Raw genomic sequence first — 18003 nt, 5'->3', positions numbered from 1 at the left:
AGGCCAGGAGAGGGCACATGACTTTATTAGACGGCTCCTCAGGCTCACCCCTCACCAGTGGGTGGTGCTATACACGGGGTGGCCCTGCTCTCCCAGCAGAAGAGAACATGCTGGCTATTGGTCCTGCAGGCCACCCAGGACTGACACCGGCAGCCTGTTGGCAGATTTCGGCTCTCTTCCCTTTGACGAGACCAAAAGGCCTGTCATCTCCGCGGGTGGCGCTCACTGCATCTCGGATGATGTGGGATTCGGATCTCCCAGACAGTGTGGTCTTTCAAGATTCTGGGGTTTGCCGGTCCTCCAGAGCCGCACGCCTGTGCGGCCGCTTGGAATCTGGAGTCCAGTGGACTTAGATTTGAGCCCTAGCTCTGCATACGAGGCTGGAAATGGGCTGCACTCTCTCCTTTGCATAGCACCCCAAACCTGGGAAGTCGGGGAGAGGGGGCTTGCCCCGGGAAACACTCAGGTTTCAAATCCAGGTCAGCTTCTTCTCTAACTGGAGCCAGAACCGCCAGCCACACGAGGGTTGCACAGACCCCTGCCTAGGCGCTCTGAACCTGCCCAACGTTAGGGAGGCAGGCGGGAGAAAGGGGCCCGGCTGGACCACAGGCGGAGCTGATGGCCGGGCCATTTTCAGCCCTCCACAGACCCCACCCCGGATGCCCCACGGCCCCACCCTCCTTGGAACAGAAGTTAAAATGCACCCACATTCCCTCATCAAATAGAACTCTTCTTGGCTTTCAATGTACAAGGGCTTTTATGAATTTGCTTTTGAAATTACTTGACGATGAGTAACTCATTTAGTTTACCATTGGCTAGGATTTATTTTTCTTTTTTGGCCTTATGATCTCTCTTCAATCATCCTGCATAGTCTGGAACGCTTGCCAAAAACCCAATTTACAAATTGTTTTCAAATATGACATTTCTGTGGATACCGAACTTAACAAAGATTAACGTTGACGTGCAGCTCAGCGTTCGGAAGGCATTCACGTATCAATTGCGACAGTGTCCTTTTCATATTCTGCAGCCCCAAAGTTCTTCTTTCAGGTCTTCACCATTTCCCAGGCCTTTGATGTACACCCTGCCCCCTGGAGAGAAGCCAGGGCACTTGGATCCTCCCCTGCCCCCTGGAGGCACAGAGAGGGAAAGTAACTTGCCCAAGGGCACACAGCCAGAAAGCAGTGTGTGGCTCCAGAGTGAAGTCACTCACAGCATTGGGCCATAGTTGTTCTCAACCAAGAGCTATGATGGCAAGGGATGGTGAGGCTCACTGCAGGCCAGTGAACAGGAATTAAGATTTATATAAATACTTTCATGAAATATGGAAAGATCTGTTAAAGTATTTGAAAACCACAAAATTATACATATATCTCAACTCAAAAATACCTTCTTTAAAAATAACTGAAAGATATGTATAAATATATTTTAAAACGTAGATCGCAGGCATGCAGATGATCAGCAAATATTTGCTGCTATTAAGTCAACCAGTGGGCTTTTTGCTGTTGTTCCAATTTTTGTATATTTTCCAAATTTCTGGGATTAAAATTATTTCCTTTCCAGGTAGGAAAAAGTATTAAGGCCTGACTGTTTTAAAAATATTTTCTCTCAATAAATGTTTGAAAGAGATTTCAGAGAACCAAAAAAATCCAGAAGCAAGTTGTGTAAAAAAAAAATAGTGGGGAGCTTGCAAAGAAACGCTCGGAATTGGTAGTGTTCTCAGGGCTGGGTCTCCGCACACACGAGAAGACTGTACACAGGACGAGAAAATGGCATGAAGGCTTCTATCACACGACAAACCCAGTGAGTAAACATGGAGTCCTTGCTGTCCTGATGCTGGCACACGAGGCAGGCAATTCTTCCTTCCAAGGAACCTTCTAGAAAGATCCTCCAATCCTGCTCCCTTGTTTTGCAAAGAGAAGACCGAGCACGTTTTTATTATTAAATGGATGGAACGCCTTGGAAAGGAGCTCCCCTCACCCTGGAACAGCAGCGTCCTTCAGGCAGAGGGGACCCAGCAGGGGGTGGAGGAGCCTGGGTGCTGAGCTCCCCAGGCCTCCAGTCCTGGTTCTACCACAGGCCACTTGCACCTGCTGTTTCCCCAACAGAAATGAGCCAGAGCTGTCCAGCCTCTAGCTCCTCAGCCAGCCCTGACGCGGCGACAGGAAACCGACAAGAGCCTTCTGGCGACTGGAGGACCTGGGTCTTGGCCAGGGGCAGGCCTGGCCCTCCAGGGGCCCTCGGAGGCAAGGGCACGAGGAGAGCTTCTGCCCGGGGACACTGGGCAAGTGTCATGCCAGGAGGTGGCTGGCACAGATGCCGCAGGCTGGGCCAAGCAAGCTGACAAGAGGGGAGGAGGAAGCCAGCTTTCACCAGGCCTTCAATTACTCGGATCGCACTGTTCTCGGGCTAATTGCTTCCGAAACAGCCAGCCCGTCATCCGCCCCACTCAGCAGCAGGGACAGGCTTCTCGGCGCCAACCCGGGACCCTGCCTGGCACAGGGCACACTCACTTCCCTCCCTGCAGATGCTCCAGATGTTGTGTGTTAAACACGGGACAGAAGCCGAGCTGGTTCAATTTCCACCTGCACCTTCCGCTCGCTGAATGGGGATCGGAGGGTGGGGCCTGGAAGTGGCATTTTCAACAAGCTCCCCGAACGTGCAGGCGTCAGAGTGTGAGGCCCACGGCCTAGGTCTGCTTGTCAGTGCACAGGCCCACATCTCCCAGGCGGTGCCATGGGGCTGCAGCAGATGGGCAGTGTCCCCGTCAGAGGGGCCAGGCTGGACGAGGCCTGTGACGGCAGGCGGGTCCCCCATGGGCCTCTTCACCCTCCCAGTTTCCGTGCGCACAAGCACACCCATCGGCCAGGCCCCGTCGCTCCCCTAAGAATCCCGTCCTTCCCTCCCCAGTGCTCCTGGCTTGACCTCAGCCACGGACCCGGCTGCCCCTCTCCCCACAGAGACCCCACCTGCCTCTTTACTTAAATACTCTTTATTTCTCATGCACTAGGTGGGACAGGATTGTACGAAACACTGCATTTCACAGCGAAGGCCTCAGTCCACACTACAGCACAGGGGACCAGCCAGGACTCAGGTCTGGTCAGAACTCCAGGGACCACATAGGAGAGGCCACCCCCAGGGCTGGTGGCAGGTCCAGGAGCCTCCAGCGGCACTGGCCCCACACATGGCCCAGGAAGCGGACAGGAGAGCACAGGGCCCGGGGGAAGGATGGAGAAGGCTGCCGGGCACCGACTGGGCAGAGGTGGTGGTCCCACGCCGCCAGGCCCAAGCCCAGGATGCCAGGGCTCCGCCTGCTCTCAGCCCAGAGCTAACTAACCCCCGCCCGAGCCCCCAGGCCCGGCAGCCCCGTGCCCACAGCAGATGTGCACAGGCCCCACCTTGGACTTCAGCCACGTAAACAAGACGGGGGTTCAACTCCACCCCCGGCCAAAGCTCAGACTTGCCCAGGCAGGACTCCAAAGGCCGGAGGGGCCAGCCCCCCACAACCAGCCCTAGCCAGGCTTCGGAGGATCTTGGAACAGGGCCTCCAATAGGGCGGCCCTCAAACTTGGGCCATGAGGTGCCACCTGAGCCAAGAAAGGGCGTAGCGCATCCTGGGCCCCGCTTCCGGGGGAGGCACGGAGACAGAGGACGGAGACATGCAGGGCAACAGAGGAGAACGAACACATGCAGAGGCCACGACAGGTGGGGGGGGGGGGGTCCGAGGACAAAACATGGTCAAGGCGCTGGGATGCGGGCACCCGTGGCCGGGCTCACTGAGGCCCTGGGCTCATGGTGAGGCCCGGCTCCTCCGGGATGGTCTCCAGCATCTCACTCTGCACGGCCTGCGTGATGAGTGCCAACTCCTGGCACAGGGTCTCGTGCCGGTAGCCCACGCGGATGTCGGGCACGTTGGTGCGGCGGATGTCGTTGCCCTCAGGGCCCTCTTTGGTGTAGTTGGGTCCCAGCCAGTGGCTCTTCACCTGCAGGGGGAGAGGGGAGCGGCAGCTGCAGCCGGCTCTGGGGGCCATGCCCCAGGACCCTGGGACTTCCCAGCGGAGGCGGGGAGGGGGGTGGTACCTTGTGGGAGAAGCCGCTCATGAGCACGCTGTTGCGGGCCAGCTCACACATGTCGCAGGAGCTGAGCTTCCACACCTGGGTGGCGATGCTGTATTCCTCCATCAGCGGCTCCTGCACAGGCAGGCTCCCTCAGATCGGTGGCCCCAGGCCCTGCGGCGCCAGCCCTCCCCGGGAACTCGCCCTGGCCTGCTGCGCTCCCCCAGCAGGGGGCAGCACCAGCCCTGAGAGCCCAGAGCTGGGTGTCCCTGCCTGCGGCCCTGGGGTCTGACCTTGGTGAAGTGGAACTGCAGGGGGTCGTCAGTGGACAGTGAGACCATGAGGCCGCGGGACAGGTACTCGGGCAGCGGGTTGCGGTGGTAGCTGAGGAAGAGGCTGTTGTTGCTCAGCGGCGACATGGCGATGCCGATCTGGGCCAGGTAGTACAGGTACTGCAGGACCGGGGCCTGGGTGACAGGGAGCGAGGCCGGTCAGATGCCTCGGGGTTGGGGGGCACCAGGTTCTGGGGACACAGGCTGCAGGCGTGTTGGGGGAATCCCGGCGGAGCCTGGTCAGTGGAGGGTCAGTTACTGCCAGGATCCAGGCTGGGGCCTCAGTGCGGAGGCTGCGGAGGGGAGGGGCCCAAAGGGTCGGGGAAGGGGGCCCCTGGGAGGGAGGCGGGGTGCAGCCCGGACCTTGCGCAGCAGCAGCCCGTGCGAGATGTTCTCGGCCAGCATGAAGGCGGACACCAGGTGGTGGATGGGCCCGGCCTCCCCGCAGTGCGGCCGCAGCACGAACGTGTGGAAGCCCCTCTGCCTGGGGGCATGAGGACAGAGTCAGCTCCCAGCTCCCTGCGCCCCGAGCTCGCTGGGCTCCCAGCCCCCACCCGAGACCGAGGGCCTGGGACCAGGGGCTAGATTCCTGTTGCCGGGCGACAGCCATGGAGCCCCGAGGGCAGGGAGGCAGCCGGAGGTCCATGTGTGGGCCCAGAGGTGGGTCAGCGTTCGAGGGGTGAGGGGGGGGGGCCCGCGGAGCGCACCTGCGCAGGTGGTTCAGCGTGGCCATGTTGGCGAAGGTGTAGTACAGGTAGTAGGCGTAGGGCGGGTTGTCCTCCTCCACCCACGCCTCGGGGAGGGGGCTCTCCAGGTTGAAGACGTGGTTCTCGGGCTTGGACTCGTCGTCCACGCTGTCAAAGCCGTCCACCTGGCACGGGACCCCGGGGTCAGGCCCGAGCTGCCCCGGGCCTGGGGCAGGCCATCTCCCCCGACACCCAGCCGTGCGCCCCCTCACATGCTCCAAGAAGAGGTGCAGCTCCGGGTGGCTGGCGGGGTGCACGGTGGCCTCGAACAGCGGCAGGAAGATGTTCTCCAGCATCTCCTGGAAGTTGGCCAGCTGGCCCTTCGTACGGTAAACGTCACTGCAGGCGAGACGGGCGCACAGGGGCGGGCAGGTCAGGTCCGGTGAGGCACCAGCAGCCCGGAAGGGCCGGAGCCCGGCCCGAGACCACAGAAGCACATGTGGACCTACGGGGTGGGCCGGGCTGGGCAGACCGTGAACAGACGCAGGAAGGGCCTCCCACTGAGAGGACCCAGCAGGGACAGGAGGCAGGCCGCCGCCCTTGGCCTCTGCCCATCTTCCCGCCCACTTCCAAGGCACTCACAAGAGACGGGGCACCTGCACGAGCCAGCGCACGTTGGGGGAGTGCACGCGGTGCGTGACGGCCCAGCGTGCCAGCTTGTCCCACTCGTCCCTCGAGCGCCCGTAGATGGAGAGCCGCAGCTCCGCGTTCTGGTATTTGCTCTCCTCCAGGTCCGACATCACCTCCTAGAGACACGCGTGGGGCAGCTGTCACCCTCGGGCTTCCAGGTGCCCCGTCCGCACCCACTACCACGTGTGCTCACTCAGGCCTCCTCAAGCCCCTGACCCACCCGCCTCACCCACCGGAAGCTCCAGATACCCAGGCTCTCGCTCAGGCAGGGGGAGGGCCGCCCCCATGGCTGGGCCCTGGCAGCCAAGAGCCTCACCTTGATGATGTGAGCGAAGTACTTCCCAGAAACCCTGTTGTCCGTCTTGATGAAGATCTCCCGGAGGACAGACTCCCCGATGGGGTTGTATTTGGCATTGAACTTGTCAAAGCGATGGAAGGTATTCCTGTCCTGGGGGAGATGGGCAGGTCACCCCGGCCCCTCGCCTGCATGCCGCCCCGGCCCCCGGCCCCCGCCCCCCGCCGCTGGGACAGACCGCGTGCATGTCGAGGGTGTCCACGCTCAGGTCGTAGGCCGTGAGGTTCATGCTCTGGAAGACCTCGCGCAGCGTCTGCTCACGGCCCTGCTCCACGTGCACGATCTCCTCCAGGTGGCGCTTCATCGCCCGCTTGATGAAGCGCAGCAGGTGCTTCTGGTTCATGCAGGACGAGGCGTGGATGTGCGTGTCCACCTGGGGGGGAGCGGGGGCTGCTGGTCCGGGAGGCCGGGAGGGCCGAGGGCCCGGGCGGCGAGCTGGAACGGCCTCTCCTACCTGGTACTGGATCGGGGGGAGGCTGGGCAGAGCGCGGGCCCGGCCCCAGTGAGGACCCACCTTTCGGATGTTGTAGAAATCTCGGTGCGGCACCTTCTTCTGGGCGGCCAGCTCCTTCATCTCGTTGAGCAGCACGTGCATCTGGAACTTGGAGCTGAGGTACTGCAGCCGGCGGTAGCAGAACGACTTTCTGCAGGATGGGGGGGGGGGCCTCAGGGCCTGCGGGAGGCACCTGGGAGGGTGCAGGGCAGAGGCTGCCAAGGGGGCAGCACACGGCGGGAGTCTAGGACTCGGCGACAGGTGTGGGGGCAGGGCTGGGAGGGGACCGCGGGGACTCACATGGGGCCGTTGATAATCAGGGCCATCAGCACATTGACGTCAGCCACAAACTCCTGCAGGTCAGGGTACGGCAGCTCCACCTCTGAGCACCTGGCATGTGGGGGGAGCTTGGGTGAGGAGAGCAAGCCAAGCGGGCCCTGCAGGCCCCCCCAGCCAATGCAGCGCCCCCCTCCACCCCGTTTCCCAGCCCTCCCCACCCCCTCTTACTGTTCATCAGGCTCCCTGCGGGTGTAGACGTGCACCACGCCCCGCACCATGCGCAGGCCCAGGCCCAGGTCCCCGGGCATGGTGCTCGGCTCACAGTGCTCGTATGGGTGCTGCTCCAGCGCCGGGGGGTGCACCGGGGCATCTGGGGAAGGGGGAGAACAGAGTCAGGGCCACCACGCACCGCCCAGCCCAGGGGCCCGCAGAGGGGAGACGGCAAGGCCCCAGCAGGGTGGATCCCGCCCCTGCCTCCGCCCCCCATGCCGAGAAGCTGGGTGTGGGAAGGGGCAGGCGGGGCAGAGGTTCCTGGGCTCTGAGCTCAGGGAACTGGGGACACCAGGGCCCTGGGCAGGGTTGGGGGTCCCACCGGCGGACACAGGGGTGTCGGGGCCCGGCTCGTAGGTCCGCGTCTCCAGAGGCTTCTCCGCCAGCTGCTGCAGGTGCCGGCGGGTGGTGGGGCAGAAGCTTTGCAGCGCCAGCGCCATGTACTTCTCCCGGATGAAGAGCGCCCGCACCACGCTCTTGGCCGCGTCCAGCAGGTCTGTGAAGGGCACCTGCAGACCAGGACGTGCGGGCACTGCCCTCCGGCTCACACCCGCCAGGCTCACTCCCACCTGTTCCCGGAGGCCTGACCTTGAAACGCGGAGCCCTTGCTGCTCCTCCCAGACCTTCCGCCCCTGCAGCTTCCGGAGAGAGAAGCACCCTCTCTAGCCTCACCCCCAGCTCCCCAAACTGCGGGAGCCCCTGGCCCCCAGCCCGGCCCACTCACCCCGCACTTCTCCTCCCCGGAGATGGAGACGCGCTGGAATTCCCGCTCCAGCACCGCGTCGCGCTCCCGCAGGCCCCAGTCTCCCTGCCCCTCAGCCTGCTCCTTGTAGAGCCTGGCGGGAGGGCGACAGGAAGGGGTTGGAGCAGCAGTGGGACAGGCCCAGCCCGTGCCCCCGTGCGCCCGCCCTCTGCCCTCCTCACTGGAGGTCCGATTCACTGTCCGTCTTCAGGAAATCTTGCTTGGCCCGAAGCAGGATGTCCGGCTCCAGCCTGGAGGTGAGGGGTGAGAGGTCAGGTGACGGCCCTGGCTCCCGGGTCCCTGCCCCAGCGAGGTGCTGCACGTGCTGTCCGGGCCCCAGGTTGGGACGAGAACGCACACCCACCCAGTTAGGCACCGACTTCCAGGCCACGCTGACGGCAGAAGGCAGACCAGCACCCGCAACCTGACCCCAAGGCCTGTGCTTCACCCCACAGCCCTGTGCTGCCTCCCGTGGGCCCCAAACAGGGACAGAGTGGGAGAGGGACAGAGATAGAGCTCAGAGAGCATGCCCCCCAAAGACACACAGCTGCCTGGTTCCACCCCCCCCACACACACACACAGCTGCCTGGCTGAGCCCCCCTACACACACACACACACACACACACACACACACAGCTTCCTGCCTGTGCCACACACACACACACACACATACACACACAGCTGCCTGGCTGAGCTCCCCTACACACACACAACTTCCTGCCTGTGCCACACACACACATACACACACACACACACACACACAGCTGCCTGCCTGCGCCCCCCTACACACACACACAGCTGCCTGCCTGCGCCCCCCTACACACACCTACACACACACACACACACACACACACACACACACACCTGCCTGGCTGAGCCCCCCACCCCGGGTTGCCTGCCTGCAGGGCTGGGCCCAGGCTCACTTGACATCCTGGCTGATCTGCCGCTCCAGGCGCTGCCTCCGCTCCTCCAGCTGCTCGATGGGGCTCTCCTCGGGGAACTCATAGGGGGCGCTGCGGAGCTCGCTCTCAGCCAGGGAGCGACTGAACAGCTCCTGGAGGCAGGAAGGACGGATCAGCATCAGCGAGGCCTGGCCCTCAGCCTGGGGCCCTCCCTGGCAGAGTCTGGGAGGAGGTGAGGGTGGCAGGAGCCGGGGTACCAGGAAGAGGCTAGGGGCCAGGCACAGCCCAGCCTGGGGACAGCGTGGGGGCCAGAGGGTGAGGTGCCAGGCATAGGATACCTCGGCTATCTCCTTGCATTTGCCATCCATAGACGTGCGCAGGTCCAGCGGGAAGTGCTTGAGGCAGGGGGCGGGGCCCGGCAGGGACCGGGCAGACTGCAGCGGAGGGGCCCCCAGCCCACCCCGAGCCTCTGTGGAGACAGGACACCAGGGTCACGGGGTGCACTGGAAGCCCGGGGCCAGCCCCACTCCCCAGTGTCAGAGGCTGAGGAGCAGGTGTGCCTGCGTGAGGCTCCCAAAGGACCTCACCTTCAGTCGAGCACGGGGACCCCTCACCCACCCAAGTCTGCCCCTAGACCAAGTGATTCATTCTCTCCAGGAATCAGAATCTAGTCCTAGACTAGGGGCCATGAGAACCTCCCCATGAACCTCCTACAGACAGGCACAAGTGTGTCTGCACACACACACATGCACACACGCGTGCACACGCCCCAGCAGCTCAGAAGGACCTGGGGGCCAACATGGCGATCCCCAGCCCGCAGCTCCCAGGGCCGAGGTGGGGATCAGACCTGCCTCTGGATGGCACGTCCTCTCGGAGGGCAGGGCCCACACCCGATGTCCAGGACCTACGGAGCCGCCACTCGGCTCCCACCTGGGACCAGCCCTCCAGGGAAGAGGAGGTGCAGGCGGTTGGACCTGGTTGCAGCAGGAACCCTACTGCCTCCCCGGAGGCCTGCCCTCTCCCCCAGGACCCCAGGGCTGCCAAGACGAGGCCTGGCCCCGCCTGCCCCTCCCACTGCTGGCTGCCCCTCTAAAGGGAGCTGCCACAAACAGTCTGCGCCACTCAGAGGCCGGGATCTGGGCGGGAGGCCCCGGGAAGGGCCAGGAAGGGCCGGGAAGAGAGAGCCAGAGAGCAGGGTCTCTCCCCGAGGCAGAACTCAGCTGCACATGAGGAGGCTACAAGGAAGGCCTCGAGCTGCTGGTCCAGAGGGGCTGCCCAGCTCCCAGCCCACCCCGGCCCACCTCCTGGGCTCCCCAGCCCTACCCTCCCAGCAGGAAGCTCTCCACACCCAAGTGGGCTCCCCCAGCCCAGGGTCGTCCCCTCCAGCACTCCCCTCCCCCCTGCCCTCCAGCACTCCCCTCCCCCCTGCCCGGTGGCTGAGGGACAGCCTGGAGGCTCTGCCCAGGTAGAGCGCCTTCCAGGCTCCAGGCCCCTCCCCGATGCCCCAGAGTCCCAGGACTGGACAAAGGGAAGAGGAGGTGCCTGCCCGATCCAGGACCCAGCCCCCACTCAGCCTCACGCCTGCCTGGGTCCTACCTGCAGAGTCCAGGCCGGACAGGCAGCAGCCCTGCGGCCCGTGCCAGCCTGTTTGCTGAGTGGCCAGCAGCCCTGTGCCCCTTGCCGGCCTGTTTGCTGAGTGGAGCTGCAGCCAGTCCCCCAGGACGGCTCAGGGGCCGGCACGGGCTGTACCAAGTGCAGCTGCAGGCAGGGGAGACCCTGGGATGCCGGTGAGCAGGGGCTGGGGAGCTCAGGGGAGCCCGAGAATCAAGGGAAGGAGCATCATCAAAGTTTGGGGCTAAGAGGAACCTTAGAACCAAAGAGGGCCTTCACAGGGCCCAGCCCAAAGTGGGGCCCCCAAGGGGAGGAGCACGGTGGGCTGATACGGGCAGGAGAGGCTGGCAGGGAGGGGCCAAGCCTCCTTAAAATGCACTGCCCTGGGGTAGAGTGAGTGAGTGGGTGGGACCTGGCTGCCCCAAGGAAGGGGGTGGGGGGGAGAAAGGGGACAAGCAGCCTCCATCTCCACATCCAGCCTCCTCTGCCCAGTGGCCGTTTTCCTAACCACTGTCCTCTGGGGCCCAGCTATGGGGTCCCTCGGGGGAGACAGGCCTGGCCTGGGGAAGGAGCGGCTGCCAGGGAAGCAGCTCGGTCCAGGCAGGAAAGTCGCTGAGCCTCCCCGATGCCCAGCGGACCTCCGAGACCTCCGACCCCCTGTGCCAAGCCTACTGTTGGGGACAACTGCCCGGGACGGGAGAGAGGTTTGGGAGGTTAGGGGGTTAGGATTTGGAGAACCTGAGTCTGACTGTTCCCGCTTATTCACAAGTCTCTACCTCGCGCAGGCTTGCAGTCCTGTCTATGAGGGGGTGATAAGCCGGTCACGTCCTGTCAGCCACAGCTGCCATAAGGCTCGCAGAGATACGCTGCACCCTGATCTGCGATTAGGAACCCCTGGGACCCTCAAACACATCCCACACGCAGTCCCACCCACTGGGGAGGGTGGGGGTTCCTGGGCCCAGCGCAGGCCAAGGCAGCCAAGCAGTGAATGACAGCAGGGGGTGGAGATGGGGGGGGGGAGTGGTGAGAGGGGGAGAGACATTACCTCTAACTTGGAAGGGGGCAGGGCAGGAAGAGGAGGGAAGACAGGCACCTATCCCGCCCCCAGATGTAAGAGCCGAAGGTCCTTGCCTGCCCACGAACTCTGACCCTACACAGCTCCCCACCTCTAACCCCTCCAGGGAGGCCAACCACAGGCCTGGGCGTGGTCTGTGAGGGGTCAGCAGAGTGAGTCACAGGCGCCAATCTCACCCTCCTCTCCTAGCGGGGTGGCCCAGGCCTCCACAGAAATGTTGGGGGTAACCGGGACCGGTTCCTGCCAGGCCACCGCACAGGGCGGCCGGGGTGCACTGGAGGTGACAGACAGACAGTGACCTCCGCACTCCCTTCTCCCAGCGTCCGAGCCACGGCACCATATGTCACATACCCTCTCATGGGGCTGGGGTCAACCAAAAGCCAGCCACTCCACCAACTCCAAGGGCTTTGGCATCCCGCCCACCCTCTTAACTGGGAGGCCCTCACTCACTGCAAGGACTGCCTCCGTGGGCAGAAAGGTGCCAGAGGCTTTGACCTACACGTAGCAGATGGTCCCCCATGTGACCACCCCAGGGTATACAGACCCCCCCCCCCCCGTCACCCTCCGATTGCAGAGACCTGAGCACAGAGAACACAGACCCTCAGGACAGACTGGGCCAGCATCCTCCGTGTCTAAGAAAACACGGAAGGTGGATGGCCAGGCTACAGGTACAGACAGCTGCTGGGGGAGGTGGGGGGGGGGGCTGGCTTGACCTGGTCACAAAGTGGGGGTGGTCTTTCCTTAGCCACAAGGCCTGGGGACAGCAAAGAGCAGGCAGGTAACCCTCAGCAAGCACAGCCCAGGCAGCCGCACCACTGCCTGCTCCAAATGGTGCAGAGACGCCTACCAGAGCCGGAGCCGAACCAAAGGGTGCAGAGCGCAGCGGTTGGGCAACAGCCGGCCTGAGCCCCCCACAGCCGGACCCAAGGACACCCCACACTTCTGAGGAAGCTCACAAGACGCACCAAGAATGAGCACACGACCAACGATCCATACCGTTGAGCCCCAGCCCTGGGACTCCCGGCAGCAATGTGTGTGCCCTAATGCCAGTCCCCCAGGGAGGGGGGCTGAGATCTGGGGTCCTGGCAAGAGGGCCGAGCCTCAGGAAGACAGCCTGAGCCTGCCTGGCAAAGGCCCAGCCGCCAGCAGCTTGGCCAGTCCACACACCCCTCCCCCTCCGCTCACACACTCCACATGCAAACAGTCCCGGCACTGTCCATGCTGACACGTGTGCAAATACACCTCTTGCTGCACCCACACCCACACCCACTCCCGGTAGAGTCCGGCGTCCCTGGCACGGGAACCGGCGGCCCTCCACCCCACCTCTCCCCACACCCCGCCCACGCCAGCTGGGGCTGAGGACAAGGCGCATCCCCGCAGAGAGGGTGCAGGGGGGCCTCCTCCCTCCGAGGGGCCAGTGGCCGGGCGCGAGGTGGCGGAGCGGGGCCGGCGCCGGGGCCAGGATGCGCACTCACCTGGTCCTGCAGGGGCGGCCTGCGGGTTGGCACGCTTCCTGAAGGGATATCTGGCCTTGGGTTTGCCCGGGCCGGATGGATAGGATGCCATGGCTCTGGCCGCGGTGATGGCGGGGGAGTCAGAGCCGCACCAGCCGGGCCAGCCTCGGCCACATCCAACCCCTTCCTCCGCCCCGCCCCCAGCGGGAGTGACTGAGGCAGGAAGCCGCGGCCCCGCCGGCGGAAGAGGCCCCGGCCACGATTCCTCGTGTTGTCTAGGCAACCTCCGCAGGGGGGCCGCCATCCCGCCCGCGATCCCTCCTCCCCCCTCCCCTCCGCTCCCCTCCCCTCCTCATCCCTGGGGTGACGTGGGCCCGGGGTGTGGAGGTGAGAACACGACCGGGAAGGGCCGGCCCCCAGCACGCCGCCAACCCCCTCCGGAGCCCGCGTCCCCGGCCAGGGCTCCGGAGCCAGGACTCAAAGTCCAGCGAGCTGGTCCAGCCCGCCCGGGAGAGAAAAAATTAAAAATAAACAAGAACCCAGTCCGCGCTCAGAGCGCGTTTGGCTCAGGGCAGGCGCGGTCCGGAACCCGCAGCCCTCCGGGCCAGAGTCCCGGGTTTTCCTTCTCTCCCTGAACCCCAGCCCCGGGGCCGCCAGCTCGGGGAGGAAGGGGTAGAACCCAGAACCCGGGTCCGGTGGGGAGGGGCCGTCCTGGGGAAATTCCACTGCCCGGCCCCGCCACCTTCTGGAAGGGGGGAGGCGGGGGCGGGCTCCCGGGCGCCTGGGAAGGAGACGCGGTATCTCCCCTCGTTCTCCCTCCGTCTCTGCGCACCAGGCTCGGCGCTCCGGGCCGGCCCCGCGGGGCGCTGGCCGCCTTCCCCGGGTCCCCATCCTCGCGTCGCCCCGGCCCCTGCACGGCTCCATCCCGGAGACCCTCCCCCAGCACCGACACACACTCACCCGAGGCCATGCTGCCGCGCCCGGAGCGGACCCGGAGGCCGCCAGCCGGGGTCTGCACCGCCGGGAAGCGCGGGTCGCGAGGGAGGGGACGGCAGCCGGAGCCCAGACCCCGGCCCAGTCGCTCCAGGAGCCCCGGCCCTGGCACCGAGATGGGGGCGGGAAGGCTGGTCTTTCAAAATTGCCAGCTGGCAGGGGGCGGACCCGGGCGGCTGCAGTGGCTGGGAGACCCCCGGCCCCGCGGCAGAGGCGGGCCGGCCACGTGCTCCCGGCGGGCGGGGCGGGGCTCGCCTGGGCTGCTCGGCGCGCTCTCTGGGTGTCCGGGGGGCGGCCCCCCGCAGCGGCCCGCCGGGGACTGACGCAACAGGTGCGACCCCACCGACACCCGGCCCGCGCCGTCCCGCGTCCCGCAGCCCCGGCCCCGCCCCGCAGCCCCGGCCCCGCCCCCGCCATCGGCTCCGCTCCGGGCACCACGTGGGCAGCGGCTCCGCCGTCCGCCCCGCGGGGCTCAGAGCGAGTTCCGTGCGTCAGCTCCGCGCCGCGCACCGGGATGGAGCAATCGCACGACCTCACTCGAGGCGCGATGGCACCGAGTCCACACCCAGCGCGAGACGGGCCTCCCTCCGGGGCCGGGGCCCGCGGCGAGCAGGAGCCCTGCCCCCGGTTCTCACCGGTGTCTGTTTCCTCCTGGCAGGCGGAGGCGGGCAGGGTGTGCCTGCGTCCTGGCTCCCCTTCCCACATTTGGTTCTATATTTGTAGGTTACGAGCTGGGCTGTGTGGCCAGCACGCCCGGGCTCCATTCCGGACTCCCCCGCCTGCTTCCTGGCCGCCTTCGGGAAAGTTACTTAACTTAGCTGAACTATTTTCGTCTGTAGAGCGAGTGGAAGAGACCCCGCTTTCCAGGCTGGTGGTTGGGATAAACGAGCTGATGTGAGCGCCCAGCACAGGGCCTGGCCTGCAGTTACTACCCCGTTAATATTTGTGTTTTATGGCTTTGGCCTTGGCGTTGGTTCCCTGTTAACGCTCCCACGGGTTGATTCACCTCGCAGCCCACACGCAAGTAGACTTGGGCTGTTTGGGGGACTACAGACACCCCCTCCCCCCCCAACCAGCACCCTCACTCCCAAGTGGCCCAGAGTCCTACCCAAAGGGACTTGCTGGGGAATTCCCAGGACGTCACTGGGCGTAATTAAGTGTATTAGAGGCAATTCATCTTTTTCCGATTTCTCCACCTTGTGGGAGCCCTTTGCCCCCCACACCCAGTTGTACTAAAGCTGCTTGTCCAGCTCCTCCCAGTTCTCACCACCCCCACAGCCAATTCCTTCCCAAACTCTGCCGCCCCCATCTCTCTGCAGGCTGCAGGCTGGACATTGAGCCGAGCCTGCCTGCGACGGGCCTCACTTCCGCTGACCCCTGCCTACTGCTCCCCACGCTGGACAAACGGAAAAAAAACGAAGGCCTCAGTACACATGGGGGAGAAAGCTCACCTCACAAAGAATCAATACGACTAAAAATAGGACCAGGAGAGAGCACTCACCCACTGAATCAGGAAAGGTTGAGGGGGAAGTCCTGACATAGGCATGAGTAGTCAGTGAGCTGAGAGACACACATACACTGCTGGGGGCATAAACATTGACGGAATCTTCTGAAAGCCATATCGTAATGTAAGATCAAGAACCTTTTAAAAATTCATTTGTTTGACCCAGTAATCTCCTTTTCCAGGGGATTGTGCTTCTAAAAAGAGCTGCCAGTGCCTGGCCGGTGTGGCTCAGTGGTTGAGGGTTGAGCATCGACCTATGAACCCGCAGATCGGGTTTCCAGGCAGGGCACATGCCTCAGTAGAAGGCATCATTGATGCCTCTGTCTCTCTATCCCTCTCTGAAATTAATAAAAATATATATATATTTTTTTAAAAATAATAAAAAGAGCTGCCAGAAAAATATGCATGAAGTTGTTAGTCACTGCAATGGTTATCACACGAAGGGCTGGCCGCTTAAAGGCGGGACAGTAAGGGGATGTTCAGATAGGTCACAGACACACAGTGAAACACAGCCATTACAGATGATTCTCAGAGAATGTCTTACCCAGGTGGAAATGTTTGCAATGTAAAGTGAAATGAAAAAATGGATGTTAAAATCGGTGCACATGGTATGGCCCTAATTGCGTGACATAGGAAATAAACACACCAAAACATTCACAAATGATTACCTGTGAGTGGCAGAATTATGGCTTGTATTTATTTTCTTCTTTATACTTATCTGCATTTAAAAATGACCATATTCATTACGTTTATAATCAAGAGAAAGGGAATAAAAACCAAGTCTGTAACAATCTTTAACAGCATCCATCCCCCACTCCCAACTGACCCTCCTGAGTCTCAACCCCAGACTGAACTGGTCTTGGAGCCTTTAGGCATTTCAAGGCTGTTGGGCTCCCAACAATAAATAGTACAATACGTTTTACAATTAAAAATCAAGCACCAGGTAACCCCGTAGATTGCCAACTATATTCTGATAAAATGCAAATTTCAACATAGTTTTAAGGGGTGGTACCTTGCATTGGGCCAGGTCTCTTTAGGATTCCCCCTTAATCCAGACCTACCTACCTATTTACCTACCTAAGCAGCCCATAGTTTGCAATCCCTGCCTCCACCCTACCCAGGCAAACCGGTTCACTAGTCCCTTCACGCTCCTCCCTAGTCCCACGTGCAACACACCCTTCATCCTGTCACCCTCCCCATTTCCAGGCCATCTGTGAGCTGTCTCTGCTAGGAAGTCTGCCCTGATTACAGCTAAGCATCAATCTCCCCACCTACACACACCAGCAAGAATCTCCGTGGGGTGTCCCTGTCTGCGTGGAACAGAGTTTGGGAAATGAAGGAGTGAGCCATCCCCTATGGCCTGGGCTTTTTTCATGTTGGGGCATCAATGTTGTCTTGGCGCCTCTGGGATCTCACCCCAGCTCTAAACACAGCTTCCTCCCCTCCTAGCCCGTTCACCAGATGGCCCTTACATGGCTCCCCCGCGCCCCAGGCCCCCCTGACGGGGTGCTTCTTCATTCCCCAAGATCTGCTTCTCTGAGCTCCGTCTGGCCTGAGCTCATGTGTGGCGTCAGCCTTCCCTCTGGGCCAGACCACCCTCTGCAGATAGGAAACTCCGTAGAGAACACGTTCGGCCTCAAGGAGATCCTGGGCCAGCACCATCTCTCAAAGCATACTCCATGCCTAGATCCTTCTGGAACCAAGCTATTCAGCTCCAGTTTCCCGCTTGTCCCAGCAGCTGCCCACCCCCATCCCAGGCACCCAGCGTTGTTTCTGGCACCTCGCAGCTGTGTCCATTTGTGCTTGTTTCTAAGTCTCCCACGAGTTTTAGCCAAACACTTTGTCCTTCAAGGCGCTCACCAGCTAGCCCCAATTTCCCTTTCCTGTCCGAAGCTCCCAGCCTCCCCTCCACCTCACTCTTTTCCTCCATCCAGTCACATCAGACCTCCTACACTTCTCTCTTTTTTTAAAAAAAAAAATACTTTTTTAATTGATTTCAGAGAGGCAGGGAGAGAGAGATAGAAACATCAGTGATGATCAGCTGCCTCTGCACAGCCCCGACTAGGGATCAACCGAACCCAGGACCCTTCAGTCTGCAGGCCAACACTATCCACTGAGCCAGACCGGCGAGGGCTTTCCCAGGCTTCTCTGAGCACACTGTGTACCCTGGGCCTCATGCCTTCCTTTTCTCACGCTCTCTCCTCTCCCGGAAATGCCTGTCCCCCATTTCCACTGTGTTCTGCTTCTTTGGCGAAAGTCTGTTCGCTTTACCGTCACTCCCTCCTTCCTCCTGCTGTAGAACTGAGCAGTCGGACAGTCCGCGGAGTGAATTGCTGTCTTTCCTCCCGGGGTGGAGACTAGCTTGCAGCAGCTCTGAATTCTCCAGCCCTTGCACAGCTTTCCTTCAATCAAGTTGTTTCTCTGTGAGTTTACCCCATCTCTGCCTGTGGACCTGAAGGCAGTTCCCCATTCTTCATCTCTCTCTCCCCTGTCCCACTCCAACTGGGACAAAGCTGTACTCAAGTCCCCACCACGGGGTGTAAAAAGATCCTGAGATCGCCCCT

General features: G+C 62.3%; 1 protein-coding gene across 2 annotated transcripts; it reads right to left on the bottom strand.

The window, feature by feature from the left end:
* Nucleotides 1-802: 802 nt before the first annotated feature.
* On the bottom strand, nt 803-14181 carry AMPD2 (adenosine monophosphate deaminase 2). Of its 2 annotated transcripts, none has more exons than XM_081112644.1 (18): nt 13903-14181; nt 9141-9271; nt 8824-8954; nt 8083-8151; nt 7883-7994; nt 7481-7667; nt 7117-7258; nt 6910-6999; nt 6631-6760; nt 6295-6489; nt 6078-6209; nt 5714-5877; nt 5344-5470; nt 5093-5256; nt 4749-4869; nt 4347-4520; nt 4078-4188; nt 803-3980 (listed from the first exon to the last, which is right to left on the bottom strand). In XM_081112644.1, exons 1-18 carry the CDS (start codon nt 13910-13912, stop codon nt 3771-3773), a joined length of 2400 nt encoding a protein of 799 aa, XP_080968770.1. In that variant the 5' UTR covers nt 13913-14181; the 3' UTR covers nt 803-3770. The 2 variants fall into 2 exon arrangements, with proteins under 2 accessions (XP_080968770.1, XP_080968771.1); XM_081112645.1 differs by lacking the exon at nt 13903-14181 and adding an exon at nt 12964-13128.
* Between the last annotated feature and the right edge of the window lie 3822 nt (nt 14182-18003).

This window comes from Myotis nattereri (assembly GCF_964212035.1).
Source record: "Myotis nattereri genome assembly, chromosome: 18".
NCBI lineage: Eukaryota > Metazoa > Chordata > Mammalia > Chiroptera > Vespertilionidae > Myotis > Myotis nattereri.
The sequence above is the reverse complement of the archived record's forward strand: the minus strand, read 5'-3'. Positions and strand labels throughout refer to the sequence as shown.